This window comes from Delphinus delphis, chromosome 11 (genome assembly GCF_949987515.2).
Source record: "Delphinus delphis chromosome 11, mDelDel1.2, whole genome shotgun sequence".
Classification (NCBI taxonomy): Eukaryota; Metazoa; Chordata; class Mammalia; order Artiodactyla; family Delphinidae; genus Delphinus; species Delphinus delphis.
The window spans coordinates 3407489-3426235 of NC_082693.1; the positions used below are offsets into that span (position 1 = coordinate 3407489).

At 39.9% G+C, this 18747-nt stretch overlaps 1 protein-coding gene across 4 annotated transcripts in view; it reads left to right on the forward strand.

The window, feature by feature from the left end:
- The first annotated feature begins 1380 nt into the window (after nt 1-1380).
- Nucleotides 1381-18747, forward strand: part of KDM5A (lysine demethylase 5A) — a 97628-nt gene continuing 80261 nt past the window's right edge. For 2 of the 4 annotated variants that reach the window (XM_060024091.1, XM_060024090.1), the window contains exons 1-5: nt 1381-1953; nt 4432-4509; nt 5634-5756; nt 13274-13444; nt 15393-15527. In XM_060024091.1, the coding sequence (XP_059880074.1) occupies nt 1789-1953; nt 4432-4509; nt 5634-5756; nt 13274-13444; nt 15393-15527 (672 nt within the window). In that variant the 5' untranslated portion in view covers nt 1381-1788. The remainder of the gene's footprint in view (nt 1954-4431; nt 4510-5633; nt 5757-13273; nt 13445-15392; nt 15528-18747) is intronic. The other 2 variants (XM_060024088.1, XM_060024089.1) reach the window with 2 other exon arrangements.

Consider the following 18747-nt stretch of genomic DNA (forward strand, 5'->3'; position numbering starts at 1 on the left):
TCTGTGAAGGCTCAGAGGTGAGAAAGCATGGTGCGTTGAAGTCACCACAAAAGTTTCTCTGTACTGCATGGAGAAGCATAAGAGAGGAAGCTTGGGGGTAAGACAGCAAACAATAAAGGAGTTTGGAGTTGTCGAGTTTGTTTTTTTTTGTTTTTGTTTTTGGTTTGTTTTTGGCCCTGCCATGTGGCTTGCAGGGATCTTAGTTCCCCGACCAGGGATCAAACCCATGTCCCCTGCATTGGGAGCACGGAGTCTTAACCACTGGACCGCCAGGGAAGTCCCTGGAGTTGAGTTTGGAGATGAAAAGTGACGAGGTGAATTCTGGACTTTAGACCAAGCAACCTGATAAATGAGAGGAAAGAGATGTGACAGGGGGCAAGAACTGAGCTGTTATCACAGTCCAGGGGAGAGAGAATTTAAATTAGGATCGTGATAATTTGGATGGAGACATGGGTGGATTTAAGGTTTTTAAGTGATAGAATCTCCAGACTTGACACAGGGTTGTATGTGGGTAGTGAGAGAGCAAGAGTTAAGGATTATTTCTGGATTTCTGGATCAGGCAACTGAATAGATGAATAAAGTCATCCGTGGAAACTGGAAACACTGAAAAAACAGTAGGGAACTATGAGTTCAAGACACATTGAGTTTACCAAAGTGTAGTTGTCCAGTAGGTAGCTAGATGTACTGGCTTGTAACTCAGGGGAGGAGTCCAAGCTGCAAGTACAGATTCGGTAGTCATTAGCCATAGCTGGCAATTTAGGTCCTGGGGAAAGCTTAAATTGAAAGGGAACATGAGATCAAGCCCTGGGAAGGAAGTCTTCCTTCCAATAGATAATACAAGAACTACCGTTTCACGGTTTCTTCTTTAGTACTTTCTGCGTCATTCTCAGCAACTTGGAGGAAGCGTCTATGCCCGCCGGCACAGAGATGTTCGACAAGCAGGGCCAGAACAGCTGCCGTAGCTGTTACAGAAAACTGAGAAAGGCTCCAACGGTTGGAAAAACAAGGTCAACAGCCGTTGCTTCTCGGAGGACGAAATCAATTCCCGGATGGTGGCGAAGGCCGGCCCACGGGGAGAGTCGGGAGGGTGGGCTGGACCCGAACTTGTTGCTATGGAGATGGGGCGGATTAAAGTGGCCGAACGAGATTATTCGAGAGGGACACCAAAAGTGAAAGGACTAAAAAAAGGGCGATGCCGGAAAAGGTAGTTATCTGGAAACAGACAGACACGGAGGTTGAAACAGGCAGCCCTGCGAGGTCCGGTCGCTTGTGTTCCGGTCCATTTGTACACAAAGAGGGACCGGGCTCCGCTTGCCGGAAGTAGAACCTCTGCCCCCGGCGCATTACGCATCCTCCGCGCCGGAAGAGCGCCCCGCTCGGTCCGGCCGCTTCCCCCACAGCCCAGTAGGAGGGGCGGCTGGGCCGCCGGGCTGTGCCGCTGGGAGTCGTCGGCAGCGCGGAACTTCGGCGCACGAGGAACCAAGGAGCGACCTGCGTTGCCGGGAGAGGGAGGGGGAAGGAAGGTCGCGTAGCGGGGCGACACGTCGCTGCGGAGGGATCCTGTTTCTGTTGGCGGAGGGATTTGGTCGCACGCCGACTTCCGGTGAGCCCCGATCCGAGAGGAAAAGCCCCGAAGGAAACAATAACAAACGCAGGAGGAAGCGGTTTGGGGGTTCGTGTGTTGAGCGGGTCTCGCCCGAGAAGATGAGCTTCGGCCCCTGTCAGGGGACGTGAGCGCGATCACCGGGCCCCAGCCAGCGTTTCTCCCCGTGGGCCCCCGGTGCCACCATGGCGGCCGTGGGGCCGGGGGGCTACGCGGCGGAGTTCGTGCCGCCGCCGGAGTGCCCGGTCTTTGAGCCCAGCTGGGAGGAGTTCACAGACCCGCTCAGCTTCATCGGCCGCATCCGGCCCCTGGCGGAGAAAACCGGCATCTGCAAAATCCGACCGCCCAAGGTACTGGAGTCTGATCGGCTTAGCTCGACTTCCCGGTCCGCTGCCCTTTCGCGTTCGCTCGCACTGGCGTCTCGACACCTGGACTTTAAGTTTCTCCGTGTTTCCGCTTTGGTTTCTTTGGGGTCTTCGGTAGGCACGTCTGGACGCGAGAGTCGTGTCCCGGGGCCTATCCGCCAAGAGCTTGGGAACTGATACTTTTCTTCCCCTCTTGGGTTTTGGGCAAGGGTAACAAAGGCTTTCGGCCTTTGGCCGTAAGGTGACTGAAGTATCGTGACGTGACAGCCCTACCCTCGCGTATAATCCTCGTTACAGTGCGATAGGAAAAACTGCCGTTCCGTCGGCTCTTGCTTCCTCCTAGCCCTGCTGACGCTTGATTTATTAAGTATCTGCAGGCCTCATCTCAGGGCTAAGGTTTCTTAAGTGGTAATCTGAGCTCTAGTTGTCCCTTGAGGTGGTATCCCCAAACAAGCACCCCAGACTGATTACTGCGGCAGTGAAAAAAAGTCTTCCCGGGGGAGGAGAAGGAAAAAGCAGCAATTACTTTAAACATTTAGAGGTTTAGAAAAAATTTGTCAATAATGGAGGTGGAAGAAAACGTTGAAATCTTAAAAACATAAGAATCGCAGTTATTGCACGTAACTGGGTTTGCCTCTAGGTTAGTTAGGATCCTGTCTTTACGGCGAGGAAAGCTGATACTACTCTTTGTTTTGCGGGGATTAGTGCCCCAAGAGGTTGAGGGTTTGCTCAAGGTCAAAGGTTTTCTCTCTACCCGTTAGGTCCAGTGCTTTCCAAATGATGTTCCTGGTCCACCTGAACTAGGGTCGACCGGATGCTTGTGAAAATGCAGATCCCTAGGCCTCATTCCCAGACTGGAATCAGTTTCGGGATATGGAAGTTCTAGAAATTGCTTTTCTAGCAAGTACTCTCCTGATTCTTAATGAACATTAAAGTTTGTGAACCATGTCTTAGTGCTCCTTAAAGGGATATCTTGCTTTATGTTTTGTCTACTAGTAATAAAATAAAATCCAGTCTTTTTACACCTTGTTGCATTTTAAAAAGCTTCTCTCATCGCAAACTAGCACAGAAGTGTGCAAACTACCACAGTGAATAAAAAGAGCTTAGATGGAGGGGGGAGGAGGAGCAGTTAGTGTAGCATTTACAGATGTTTTCATTTAATATTCTTTGAAGCCTCAGTAAGTAAATAAGGTCATTTTACAGATGAGACAAGTCTGGATAAGTTAAATAACTTATCAGATGTGTGATCTTGGGCAATGGCAAAGTAGATTTTGAATCTAGATCAATCTATTTGTTTCTAAAACTTAGGCAAGCTACTTCCTTTATGCTCACTGAATTTGATTAAGATTATAGACTATCAGTTGCAAGCAAAGGATTAACAAATAATTGCTATGATGAGTGGTGGTACGTGTATTGGCATCCTCCCCAAAGTTCACTTAACTATTTTATGAAAAATTTATTTTCACTTAATTCTTTTTCTATCAAGATTACCTGATATTGACAAAACCTTAAGCACTGAGGCTTTTCCTAAACCATATTTTCATTTATTCTGTTGCTTTAATGAATTAGAAATTCTATACAAGGTTCCTTTTAGTTTAAAAAAAAATATATATATGTATAGCTTTTTTTTACTTACAAAAGGTTGAAATAATATACCTTCTCTTTGTGTCACAATATTATTATCGAAAATAAATGTTGTTTACAAGCAGAATTTAATTTCAATGTTGGTGGATTTCTTTAGTTTCCAAGGTAAGATAAAAATTTTTTACTACTTTTCACATTTTTAAATAGATTACTATTTAGGCTAAATCAAACTATGGTCTCTGGAACTCTACTTGAAATGTGCTGTCTCATTTCAGTTATACCACATCTCCAATCTGGAAATTGTCCTTGTTCTGTGGGTTTGCTATTTTTTAAAAAATTTTAATATTGAAAAAAAAATTTGGGTGCCCAGAAGCTGGGCTTTGAACAAAACATTTATATAACATAGACTTTAAAGTGCTGTGTCACATTCCACATGAATGAAAAAACACATTGTCCAATTACATAAGTACTTTTAAAACATTACTTTTTGGTCTTTAATTTTACCTTTTTTTGTTTCTTTCAAATTCTATTTTCTTTTTATTTTGATAAACTTGGATGTTTACTAGATGCTGTATTGAGATGAGCTTATTGCATTCCACTTGAGTAATTGGGGAAAGCGTAATTGTCAGATATAAATGATGGGACTGTGAGATTTGAGGAGAAAATTGATAAAATAAGCTTAGTATTAGAATGTTAGAGATAAGTAATAATAAATTATTTTATCTAAAAAATATTATTCTTTCAGTCTCTAACTAAAGAAGACTTGTAAGTTGATCTGTTGTCAACATGATTTGTGGCAACTCACCCCTTAAATTAAGGGAATGAATAGTGCATTCCTTGCTTATTAACCAATATGGTGAAGAAATTTTTTCTATTTAGGATTGGCAGCCTCCATTTGCATGTGAAGTAAAAAGCTTCCGTTTTACTCCCAGAGTCCAGCGTCTGAATGAACTTGAGGTGAGTGTTGTTACATCACCGTTTCTGTCTCCTGATCTATTCTTTATATCAGGACTCCAGGTAGAGAACTTTAAGAAGCTCATGTACCAGGGCTCAAAATTAATGTTAATTGGGACTGAATGGAAGGAAGTTTCCGATTAAAAAAAATTGTTTATAGTAGTTATTACAGTTTCTTCTGCTTAACTGGGATTTTGGGACACTATCTCTAGCCATGTTTTTCATGGTGGAAATATCCAGTATTTAGCTTTAGAGAACTGGAATTCTTAAATTCTACTTTCTTCAGTGCTAATTATTCTAATAAATTTTTCTTTTGTTAATGTTGGAGGACTCTGTATCTTGTAGTTTTTGGAAAACCGTTTTAAAAATTCTTCTATTAAAAAAACCTAGTTTTCCAAGGTGTTTTTTGTATGTTTGTTTGGTTTTTTGCTCTAACAGAACTTTTCTAGGACTCTTAATCTGATTTATTAAGGTCTCCCTTTAAACATTTTGAATGTCTCTTAAATTTCTAAGTTGAAATCTGTTTAGATAGTTGTTCTTCCTGTTTTTGAGATTTTCAGAAGATTCTTCAATGTGGTAAAAAACTTCCAGAGTACAAAAGAGAAATCTTAGACAGTTAGGGCTTAATATGTCATGCTGAGTTTGTTTTTTTTCCTTGCTGCTCCTAAAACATTTATTTTTTGAGATTTTAATACCTTTTTTTATTTCCTTTAGTCTCTTATAAGATATTTGATGGAGGATCTTAATATCAGTGAGGTGGAGAGTTGGTGTACTTGAAGTATGCATATTATCTCTAGATGAAATGACAGGTTTAGAATGCTTAGAAAATGCTTAGAAAAAATAATTCGATTTACTAAATTTTCTGATTAGCTTAAAGTTAACTTTTACAAAAAATTGCTTTGGTTGATAATATGAGAACTTTTCACATATATTAGAGTAACTTTTTTGTCTTAGTAAAGTTTAATAGAAGTATTTTGCTTCTTTTTTATTGACTTATAACGTTGGACTAAGCAGTAATGAGAAGTCTGAATTTCTTTAAAGAAATGAGTACCTTTGTTAAGTAAAACTCATTTACTTTCACTAAAACTTAATTCCTATCTCTCATTTCTGTATTTTAATAATCTCAGGCAATGACCAGAGTGAGATTGGACTTCTTGGATCAACTAGCAAAATTTTGGGAGCTTCAGGGGTCTACCCTCAAGATCCCTGTGGTGGAGAGAAAAATTCTGGATCTCTATGCTTTAAGCAAGGTGAGGCTTGTACTTTGTTAAGAAATTGAACAGGGGCTGGTGAATTTATGAAATTAGGAATTTCAGATATACTTGATGGAAAACATCGCTTCCTATGTAGGATTTGTTTCACAATGAAATGCAAGCATGAGTAAATGGAAATGATAGATTTCCAAGTTATTTTTAAAATCTATTTTATAGTTTGTTATGAGATTAATATTTAATAGCTACTCAGATTAGTAGGTTCTGTTTACACAGTATGCAAAAGAAATGACAGAGACATCCTAATATTATTTTGTATGAAATGAACAATGTCCTATATTGAGTTTGTCAGCTTTTTTTCTGCTTCTTAATTGAAAATTTGGTATATTAAAGAGATTAATGTCACTCAGCATTCTCATGTGTGGTACATACCAGTTGTATTAATAATACCTGTAAGTAGTGTTAGTGGTTAACTGAGGGCAGCATTATCCAGTAGGATGAATATTAACTTTGTAATGTTACGTTCCCTAATGTGAAAAAAACTAACTGACCTGCAACAGGGTTTGTAACGATGACCTTGACAACATATTTTGTTAATACAATAAGAAAAATCTATGACTGCTCTGACTTGTGAATGAAGATAGCTTGATTATCTGAGGAATTTTGCAGAACAATTTATTTTTTATATATTTATTTATGTACGTATTTATTTATTTATGGCTGTGTTGGGTCTTTGTTGCTGCGCGTGGGCTTTCTCTAGTTGCGGCGAGCGGGGGCTACACTTCGTTGCGGTGCATGGGCTCCTCATTGCGGTGGCTTCTCTTGTTGCGGAGCATGGGCTCTAGGCGCGTGGGCTTCAGTAGTTGTACCTGGCGGGCTCAGTAGTTGTGGCTTGTGGGCTCTAGAGCACAGGCTTCAGTAGTTGTGTTGCGCAGGCTCAGTAGTTGTGGTGCACGGGCTCTAGAGCGTAGGCTCAGTAGTTGTGGCACGCGGGCTTAGTTGCTCTGCGGCATGTGGGATCTTCCTGGACCAGGGCTCGAACCCGTGTACCTTGCATTGGCAGGCAGATTCTTAACCACTGTGCTACCAGGGATGTCCCAAAACAACTTATTTTTGTGACCTTTCATATGCTATGATTGATAGGCTGTTTTGAAGTAAAAATTTATTCTCACTTTAGGAAGCTTCCACTTTCAAGGAAAAAAAATGCTAGAATAATTATATTTAAATTATTTTTTATGATACATTTAAAAATTAATGTCAGGTCAGAATTCTCTAGAATTTTTCTTTTATGTGGTACTAAGCATTTTGGAAAGTATAATCTTACGCTAAAATAGCAGTGCTAGGCTTATTTTATCAGTAAGGTAATGATATCAGTAATAAAGGACTGTGAAAATCATGTCATGCAGTTGTATAAAAAAACTGTGATACTGGGGCTTCCCTGGTGGCGCAGTGGTTGAGAGTCTGCCTGGCGATGCAGGGGACACGGGTTCGTGCCCTGGTCCGGGAGGATCCCACATGCCGTGGAGCGGCTGGGCCTGTGAGCCATGGCCGCTGAGCCTGCGCGTCCGGAGCCTGTGCTCCGCAATGGGAAGAGGTCACGGCGGTGAGAGGCCCGCGTACCCAAACAAACAAACAAAAAAACTATGATACCAACGGGCAAATTATAGTGAATTTGAGGGATAGGTTTTTGTCTTGTAGGAAACCATTAGGATAAAAAATTTGTTTTGAGAATTCTCTTTTTTGACATTTCTATTCAGTGAAAACTTACCTACTAACTTTTCTTTTTTTTGGCTGCATTGGGTCTTCATTGCTGCGCGCGGGCTTTTCTCTTCATTTTTGTGCGTGGGCTCCTTCATTGTTGTGCGTGGGCTCCTCATTGCGGTGGCTTCTCTTGTGGAGCACGGGCTCTAGGCGCGCGGGCTTCAGTTAGTTGTGGCTCGCGGGCTTAGTTGCTACGTGGCATGTGGGATCTTCCCGGACCAGGGCTCCAACCCGTGTCCCCTGCATTGGCAGGTGGATTCTTTTTTTGCGGTACGCGGGCCGCTCACTGCTGTGGCCTCTCCCGCTGCGGAGCACAGGCTCCGGATGCGCAGGCTTAGCTGCCATGGCTCACGGGACCAGCCGCTCCGCGGCATGTGGGATCTTCCTGTACCGGGGCACGAACCCATGTTCCCTGCATCGCCAGGCAGACTCTCAACCACTGCGCCACCAGGGAAGCCCTTAGACGTGATTTTGACACACTTTGATTTCCACTACTTTTTAGCGGGAAGCAGATTTTCAATCTCCTGAGTCATTAAATTATCAATGTGATTGTTTCCTGTTTTGATTAAGTCACTTTGTCTTTCTCCCTGGTTATTTTTGATAGTAAAAAGTGTTACTTGGAATGTCTGTAATTTAGTGGAATTCTGCATTAACAATTACTGTTTATAATCAGTGCAGCAAGGAACATTAGTCTAGCCATTTTTAGAAGAAATTTTTGTCAAAATAATACATTAAAAAAAAATAAAGCTTAAAATAAAAACCAGCATTCTCCCTTCTTCATCTCTCCACTCTCTTTACTACTCCTTAGAGCTAATCACTTTCATTTCTTTTAGCTGTTTGATTTTGATCTCCATATTTCAAAAAAAACATGCTCATTATGCTATTTCTTCATTTTTAAGTGTTAAATATCTTATACGTACTGATTGCATACTATTAGAGATTGGCAATGGGTATAAAAATTAAATTCTTATGTACTTCAGGTCCCCTATCCCCTTATAGTGTAGTTAGGTCAATTTTTTATTAATCAGAAATTATTGCTGTGACTGTATAAATACAAATTTATTTGTACTTGTGCCTAATGGTGTGCTATGATTATGTCTCATGTTAATAGTGTGCTATAATTATGTTACCAGTTTTTATTTTCCTTGGACTTAAGAGTCCCGTTGCCTTTCTTCATTTTGTAAGTTTTCCTTGTGACTATTAAAACTTTATTTTCAGATTTTCCAGAAGTATAAATCTCTCAGTGTGCTCTCACCCATCAGAAAATCTGCCAGTTTCCTTTCCTTCTTGGATCCCTTCCTCTGGAGTTCTCTTTCCCGCTCCAGTCCAGACTAGTTTTTTGGTTTTTTTTTTAAGGTCAGCTCTCAGCTTAGAACTTCTTTCACTATTATCATTCTGGGAATTCCCTTTGTCTTTCTCCTTGTTTTAAGTCTTCGTATTACTTGGTTTATTCCTATTTTAGTAAAACATTTCTTCTGCTAGTTTGATGAGCAAGAAGAAAAATGGAATGTAAACTTTTTGCTTGTCTGAAAGTGTTCTGCTCTTAAACTTCATTGGTAGTTTGGTGGGTTTAGAGTCTAGACTGCAAATCATTTTACTTCAGAATTGTATTTTGAAAGCTTTACTTCATAGTCTTCTAGCTTCCAGTGTTGCTGTTGAGAAGAATGATGCTATATTAATTCTTGTGACTTTTTCTTGGAGACACAGGGTCTAATCTTCATTCCCAGTTTTGAGATTTCACAGTGGATATGCGCTGGTATGTGTTAACTTTCATTGAATATGTTGATTGCACTTGATGACCTTTTTAATCTGAACTCACCTCTTTGAGTTCTTGTAACTTTTCTTGTGTTAACTCTTTGACTGTTTGTTCCACTTACTTTTTCTTTCTTTTTGAACTCTTATTGGTTGGGTGTGAGACTGTTAGACCGATCCTCTACTTTACTTACCTGTTTCTTTCTTAGGTTAAGAGTCCCTTCTTTTCAAACTCTCCTGAGAGTAAATCTCCAGGCTTCTGCTGTTGTTGGAGAGGGATGGTTGCCTGGCGTGCTAACCAGGGGAGGTCTGATTGCTTTTATACAGGTTTTCAGTCAACACTGTTCTTCTAAAATTTAATTTTAAAGGTACTGCTGCTTCCATTTCTTAAGCCTTTCCAGGTTCTATGTTGCGAAAGCTTCTCGTTAGCTTTCTTCTGTTGCAAGTGCTTGGGGCTTTTTCGTCTGTTTTTTTGTTTTTGCTTGCTAGATGATCATTCCTACATCTGCTTTTCTCTTGGTCTTTTTGTCCTCTTGGGAGTATGCCTTTTTGTCCCTTCCTTTTTAGTGGAGCTTTGAGAGGGAGCTTTTAAGTAGAAGACTGCTGCTGTTTTTCGTCTGTTAAAATTGTCTCTTGCTAACTGGAGTTAGTTTTTCATTGGACTGAAATTTTGGCCTTGAGTGGCATTACTCTTTTGTTAAGTTTTAATTAAGGGGCTGTCTTCATTGTGTTCAGTTTAAGTGCATGCCGTGTATTTCTTTATAGGGCATGGGTCATGTGATGTTTTTCTAATGACAGTGGTGTGATATAGTGCATGGCAAATGTTTGGAATAAATGGTTTATATTTTGAAATTGTGCATGGTAATCCTTGAATCTCTCAGCTGAAGAAAAGCAAGTATTAAGGTTTTGTGTGTTTTTATAGTATTAGGCCCGGTTAGATTGTTACAGAGTATCTAAACATGAAGCCAAAGTCATGGCTTTGATTTCTTTGTTAGTTTTGTCTTACCCTTGGCCATCCCCGATTATGGTGCTGTCATTGTCACAGCTGTGTGCCAGAAATGGTCAGAGCTGGGTGGGAAGCATGACTGGATCCGTGCAGCTATATCATTACTGACAGAAGCAGATTATTATGTAATTGTGTTGGGAAATGCAGATTACTGAGAGGGCTCCTGTTTCCTCTCTTAGACTTTTACTGCTCCTCCCCACTTGCTTCAGCCACAGTGGTTTCCTTATTGCTCCTCAACATGCTAGGCAGGCTCCTCATGGGGCCTTTACTCTGGCTGTTCCCTGCCCTGTATATCTGCTTGGGTAACTGCTTCACCTCCTTCAAGTCTTTGCTCAAGTTTCACCTTCATAATGAGGCATTTTGTGACTGTTTGATGCTTCAATTTACCCTCATTCTCCTACTTGGGAGGCTTTTAAATTACTCTTTAAAATTTTTTTCACAGCATTTGTCACTTCAAAATTGACATGTTATGTTTAGTCTTCCACTAGGCTGTAAGCTCCAACAGGGCAAAGATCTTTATTTTATTCATAGCTGTATCTCCAGCACCTAGAACTGTAGCTGACAGTAGAAACCCTGGGAAGCTATGAATGAAAGGCATTCTCACTCATCCATTTGCTTCCAGACAGCCCTCTATCCAAACCACCCTTAATGTGTCTTCCTCTACACTACAAAATTTGAAAAATAATTTTTTTTTTTTTTTGTGGTATGCGGGCCTCTCACTGTTGTGGCCTCTCTCGTTGCGGAGCACAGGCTCCGGACGCGCAGACTCAGTGGCCATGGCTCACGGGCCCAGCCGCTCCACGGCATGTGGGATCTTCCCGGACCGGGGCACGAACCCGCGTCCCCTGTATCGGCAGGCGGACTCCCAACCACTGCGCCACCAGGGAAGCCCTGAAAAATAAATTTTTTTCTCTACATGATTTTTCCCTGGTTGGCTCTTGCTTCTTTGAGGATGTAATGGAAAAGGATGTAATAAGAAAGGATGTAATAAGAAAAGCTAAAAAATTGAAGATGGGTTCCACTCCTGTGCACATGAACTTCTGTGTTTCTATCAAGCTTTCAGATACTTCACTAGAGGAGAATTTTCCTTTGGCTATAGTTTCATCTTTGCTATAATAAAATCCTAAGCACAATAGTAGAAAACGTATCCTTTACTTATTTATAGCATGTATATTCTCCCCCCAACCCCCAACTTCCCCCCCACACAGACATTTATAATACAGCCAACATTGATACAGTGTTTACTGTGTCCCGGTGCCATCCATTCATTCATTCATTTTGGCTGCGCTGTGTCTTAGTTGCCGCACACGGGATCTTCGTTGCTGCACGTGGAATCTTTGTCGCGGCATGCGAACTCTTAGTTGTGGCATGCATGTGGGATCTAGTTCCCCGACCAGGAATCGAACCCGGGCCCCCTGCATTGGGAGCGTGGAGTCTTAACCACTGCACCACCAGGGAAGTCCCTGTTCTGGTGCTTTTCATGTTTTAATTTGTCTTCACAGCAGCCTCATAATAAGGAATAGATACTGTTATTATTACTCTTTTAATAATGGTGAGGAGTCTGAGATGCAAATTATGTAACTTACCCAAGGTCATACAGCTACTGAGTTAGCAGAGCTGGGATTTGAACTCTGGTAATCTGGCTCTGGAGTCCATGCTCTTAGCCTTTAAAAAAAAGTTGTGGTGAAACGTACATAACTGTTTACTGCTTTTCAGTGTACAATCTTATGGCCTTAGATATTTTCAAAGTGTTGTACAACCATCACTACTGTCCATTTCCAGAACTTTCCCCTCCCTGTAGCACCTGGTAAAACCATTATCATACTTTCTATGAATTCACTTATGCTAGGTTATCTCATTTAAATGGGATCATACAATATTCATCTTTTTGTGTTTGTGTTATTTCACTTAGCATAATGTTTTCAGGGTTCATCCATGTTGTCACATGTATCAGAGTTTCATGCATTTTTAAGGCTGAATAATATTCCACGTACGCCTTTACCACATTTTTTTTTATCCGTTCATCTCTTGATGGATATTTGGGTTGTTTCTACCTTTTGGCTATTGTGAATAATGCTCCTGTGAACACTGGTATGCAAGTACTGTTTGAATCCCTGCTGTCAGTTCTTTTGGCTATCTCCCTAGAGGTGGAATTGCTGGGTCATATGGTAATTCTGTTTAATTTTTCCCTTAACTTTTTGATATAGTAGAATACAGTAGTGTACACTCAAAGAGGAAAATTGCTTTGAATTCAAATAACTTAATCACACTCTTTATTCTGTCATCAGTGAAACTGAAAACTGCCTATATTTTAGAATGTGAGAGATGTACATATCAGTTTCTGGAAGATGGGGGCCTGGGTACATGTCTGCTCTATACTGTGGCTGGTTTGATGTGAGCATTCAGCAAAAATTGGCCAATTTATCCCATTACTTCCTACCTTAATACATTCTGTGCTATGTTCTAGTACATCTCCGGAATTTATTTTTCCCCATCATTTCTTTATAATATTCTGTGTAAAGCCTTTCTCGTTTTGAAAAATTACAGCCTCTTTTTCAAAATATCCTCTGAATCCACTGTTTGTTTGACATTTTTGTTAAATCCTGTAAGTTAGTTGCTATATTTTCTAGTATCGGGATTTACATTCACTTTATATTATATAATAACATTCACATGTCTATACTTGGTCTGTTTTTAATTTTTATTTATATTTTGAATTCCATGTGGATATAGAGTACATGTATGTATTTAATTTTCTCAAGGTGCATAGTGTGCAAAGCATAAATTCATTAAATATTTTTGAATGCTTGGTTCATTGAAGGTACACACAGTGGCCAGTAATAGAGTTTAAAACTTCCAAAAGTTGTTGTCTCTTTTCCATACTTTAAATGTTGATGAGTTTCAATTTTGTCACATATTTCTTGAAAGGAAATATAAAATCTAGGCCCAGAATAATTTTTCCATTTAGCAGACAAGATGTAGAGTCAGAATACATGAATCTACCTCTTTCCCTAAATAATTTTTACTTTCTTTTCAGATTGTTGCCAGCAAAGGTGGTTTTGAAATGGTCACCAAAGAGAAGAAATGGTCTAAAGTGGGTAGCCGCTTGGGATATCTGCCAGGAAAAGGAACTGGGTCTCTTTTGAAGTCACATTATGAAAGAATTCTCTACCCATATGAGCTTTTCCAGTCTGGTGTCAGCCTTATGGTGAGATGCATCACTTTTTTTAGGATAAATCCACTCTGCCATATATAAACTTTAGATTGTTTACTATAACAAGATAGCAATTGGCTATGATTTCACCAGGTACTGAAATTTGGGGGGAGCAAGGTGTAGTTTAAAAATCACAGCTATTTTTGGTGGTTTACAAGATAAAGGCTAATGGGAATGAAGAAAGTTTTCTTATTTAAATGTGTAAGCTTATGCAAGACTTACGCTTTTAAAAAAATTCCTCCACTTGGTTTCATGTATTTTTTTTTGAACAGCTTTATTGAGGTATAATTTACATACTACAGAATTCACCTATTATAGGTACACAGTCAATAAGCTTTAGTAAATTATACATTTATGCAACTATCATCACCATCCAGTTTTAGAACACTTCCATCAGCTCCCAAAATTCCTTTGTGTTTGTTTATAGCTGGTTCTTCTACCCTCAAACCTGGACAACTCCTGATCTGCTTTCTGGCTCTATAGTTTTGCCTTTTCTAGAAATTTCATGTACATGGAATCATACAGTATGATTTTGTGTATGGCTTTTTTCACTTAGCCTAATGTTTTTAAGGTTCATCTATGTTTTAGTATTCGTACTTCATTCCTCTTTATGGCTGAATAATACTCTGTTGTATGGATATACCACATTTGTTTATTCATTTATCACTTATGGACATTTGGATTGTTTCCAGTTTATGGCTGTTATGAATAATGCTATGAATATTCATGTACTAGTCTTTGTGTGGACATATGTTTTCATTTCTCTTGGGTAGATACCTAGGAGTGGAATTGCTGGGTTATACGGTAAGTTTATGTTTAACTTTTTAAGAAACTGCCGAACTGTATTCCAAAGTGGCTGAACCATTTTACATTCCCGCCAGTAATGTAGAGGCTTCCAGTTTCTGCACATCTTTGCCAACACTTGGTATTGTCAGTTTTTTTGCTTACAGCCATTCTAGTGGGTGTGTAGTGGTATCTCATTGTGGTTTTAATTTTATTTCCCTAATGACTAATGGTGTTGTGTATCTTTTCATGTGTATATTAGCCATTTGTATATCTTCCTTGATGAACTGTCTGCTCAAATCTTTTTTTTATTGGGTTGTCAGTCATTTTATACTTGTTTTAAGATTTTGCTAAACAGTCTGGATATAAGTCCTTTATCAGATGTATGATTTTATAAATATTTTCTTTAGTTTGTGGTTTGTCTTTTCATTTACAATGGTGTCTGTTTGAAGAGTAATCTATTGATTTTCTCCCTTTTTATGGATTGTGCTTCTGTTATCATATCTAAGAAAATCTTTTCTTCACCTAAGGCCAAGTGTTTTTTTTTTATAGTTTTAGCTTTTATGTTTAGGTCTGTGACCCATTTTGAGTCGTTTTTTTGTGTATAGTCTGAGTTAAAGGTATAAGTTCATTTTGGGGGCAGCGGAGAGGGGGTATAGGAATATCCAATTGTTCCAGCACCATTTGTTAAAAGACTACCCTTCTCCCATTTACCTTACCAAGGTGATTTACCTTGGCACCTTTGTTGAGAATCAGTTGACTATAAATATGTGGGTTTATTTCTAGTCTGTTTTGTTCTTTGTTTGATCTGTATGTTTTACCCTAACACCAATACTATGCTGTCTTGAGTACCATAGCTTTATAGTAAGTTTAGATATCTGGTAGTGTAAGTCCTCCAGCTTGGTTCTTTTTTCAAAATTTCCAAACAATTTGCATTTCCACATAAATTTTGGGATCCACTTCTCAATTTCTACAACAGAAGCCTGCTAGGATTTTGATAGGGATTGTCTTGAATCTATAGATCAGTTTGGTGGGAGAGTTGTCATCTGGTTTCATGTAGTTTTAGGGATTTTTTAGAAATTTATTATTTTTCTCCTTATTCTCAAATCTGATTTCTTACAAGTGAATCTGCCCTCTTCCTGTGCTCTCAATTCTTTAGGGTGTACAAATGCCTAATTTAGATCTTAAGGAAAAAGTGGAGCCTGAGGTTCTTGGCACTGATGTCCAAACTCCCCCAGAGCCGGGCACAAGAGTGAACATTCTGCCGAAGAGAACAAGGCGTGTCAAGTCTCAGGTATCAGTTTCCATGGGCCGCTTTTGACAGGCGTTTCTAGAGTGTTGACTGTGCAGAACACTTACTTGGCTCTGGGAGGTCATTCACGTGCTGTCGTTCTTTAAAACTCGGAGACGCGTTTCCATATACCTTTGAGATGAACGAGGAAGGGATTGTAAACTTCAGTCTGATTTGATTTAGAGAGTTCTTTGTTAATTTTGAACAGCTATGACAGGGGTGGCGGTTCAGAGAGTGACTCTGGATACTGTAGGGCCAATTTCATAGACATGCTGATGAATTCTAGTATATTTTATTTTCGTGGTTAGTATAAGTGAGAAGAATAGGAAAGAGTGGTTTTATCTTTACTCATCATTCCTTTAAAAACCAGTGGGTAAGTTTCTTAGTCTCCGAACCATTCCAGTGTAATTTCTACAGTGTTCTTGTGACCTGGAATAATTTTAAAGCCTAATGAATACATCGGAAGAAAAATGCCCTAATTTCTTTTTGTCTGCCCCTCTTCCCCTCCACCTTTTTCCTATTCCCATTTCTTTGTGGTCCTCGAAGTTGTGTTTCTAAAGGTTTTTGTTAAAGACAATCTGTAGGCTGGGGAGAGTGAGGTGCCCTTAGGACTCTTGAGATGTGGCCCATTTAAATTAACATATGGGTGAACTGGGACAGCAGCTTTTCTGGGTCCTAAACACATTTAAGGATGGAAGTGGTTCACATGGAAAGTGGGTTCACTATTAACAAGAGATACTGGATCTGGGGTTGTGAGGAGTCCTGTCACTGTAGAGGCAGGCTAATGATACTTCATCTTGCTTTTCTGTAGCTCAGGGGATATGTCTCTTTCATGCCATGTCTACTTTCCTTGTTCTGAGTTTATGCTCGCTAAATAACCTCCTGATTAATAATTTAGCTTCTTAGGTACTCTGATAGCAGAAAGGTAGGTGTCTTGAATGGGGCATGTGAATTTAATGGAAATTTTTGGAAAATGATAGCTCTATTTTATTTTTTTAATTTTAAAATTTATTTATTTTTTTTGACCGCATCGGGTCTTCATTGCTGTGCACGGGCTTTCTCTAATTGCGGCGAGCAGGGGCTACTCTTCGTTGTGGTGCACGGGCTTCTCGTTGTGGTGGCTTCTGTGGTTGCGGAGCACGGGCTCTAGGTGCGTGGGCTTCAGTAGTTGCAGCACTTGGGCTCAGTAGTTGCAGCACGCAGGCCCTGGAGCATGTGGGCTTCAGTAGTTGCGGCGTGTGGGCTCTGGGGTGTGCGGGTTTCAGTAGTTGTGGCTCGCGGGCTCTAGAGTGCAGGCTCAGTAGCGGTGGCACACTGGCTTAGCTGCTCTGTGGCATATGGGATCTTCCCGGACTAGGGCTCGAACCCGTGTCCCCTGAATTGGCAGGTGGATTCTTAACCACTGCGCCACCAGGGAAGTCCCAATAGCTCTATTTTAAATTAGTAAACTCTGGTTTGGTTGTTAAGTGATTTTTATTACCATGGTTGATCTCAGAAGTTCTGATCGTCTTTGGGTATATAGTGAAGATTCTGTCTTAAGACCTGAAATACTTGAAGACTAGTCTCTTTGACATGGTGACTCAGCTTTGAAGAGTTGCCCCAGGTGGGCCCATTTAATCAGTTGCCAGCTTGTGAAATCCCTTGATGTTCCTTCTGAAACCATGAAAAAAAAGTCCTGCTTATTTCTGATTGCCTTTCATCAGATTATATAATGATTGCCATTCATTATGTAACAATAGGGACTACACAGAATACTTTTACCCATTGCAGTAATTGTTGCTGTAGTCAGATTGATTGATATTGGATTGATATTAGAACCATTTGAGGATTTGCAATTAAGAATTTCTTCACCTTGCAGTTTGTCCTTAATTAATTTTGCCAGTCTGCCTCATTCCTAGTCTTCTATTTCAGAAAGACAGTAAAGGCTTTCTGGTAGAACTTCAACCTCTTGCCCCATACATGAAACTATCTGGTGTTCATTCTTAATCTCTACCTATCTCTGTGGGCAGAGTGTGCCTTTTTCTCCAAGGGTAATCCTTCTACTCCCATCCTTCCCGGCTTTAAAAACAGAAGCCCTCTTCCTAGATAGTTCCTTACTCCTTGCCTCTTTTCATGAAGAAGTTCCCTGGAAAATCATCTATATTTTCTCAGTTTCCTCAGTATCTGTTTAGTTTTTAAACCCTGTAATCTGACTTTGAGCTAAATAATTTCCTTGAAACTACACTATTCAAGTTACCACAGAGTTAATAATTGTCAGATGCTGAGACCCCTTTTTCATTTCTTAACCTACTTCATCTCTGATCATGTTTGCATTTCTTGAAATTTGCTTTTTCTTTGGCTTCTGTGACACCTCTCTTCTCGTTTCCCTCGTCACTCTCTGACCACTCCTCAGTAATCTTTGTTATCTCTTCTCTCTGCCCTTCATGTAGTGCTCTCAGTCTTCCTTATCTTCCTCTACTCAGCTGTCTCTTCCACCCTGTGATTTGTTACTACCTATCTCTCAGGACTCCTAAATAAGTCATGACATCCGTGCTTCTTCCCTGTTCACCAGGGGTCTTGAGTGCATGTGTGTATATGTATGCCTTGGTGGCCACACACAGCTAAACTCAGTATGTCGCAAACATTATCACCTTTTCTAAATCTGTTTTCTTAAAAAATATTTTCTAGCTTGGTGATAGTGACAAGCACAGCCATCGAATAGTTTCCCAAACAAGAAATGGAAGTTAAGAAAGTTATCCTACTTCCCTTTCCCATCTCTATCACATCGCTTGATATACTCTGCTTTAATTGGTTTTTTCTGTGACCTCACTAGAATGAGTTCCTTGAAAGCTGAGATTGCAGTTTGTTTATATCAAGAATGACCAAACCCTTAACACTTATACATTAGAATGCCAGTATGTCCCATTTTTGGTGACACTAAGTTTGAGCCAGCACTTCTTCATTATAATGTACTATTCTCCTTGTAATAAAAGTAATCAGAGTAAACTATAAGACTGTGGGAATAACTTGTTTTCCATTAACTTTCCATTATTTTTCAATAACAATATTTCCATTATTCCATTAACTTGTTTTACCCAATAGTTTTAACATTCATTGATAATCCTTGCCTCAGTTAATTATGTTGGTGGTTGCAAACCAGGTGATTTTCTGGTTCTGTCATTTCTTCTATGTTTATTAGTTAGCATTTTTCTTTAAAAAAACTCTACTCCCACGCTTGAGTATT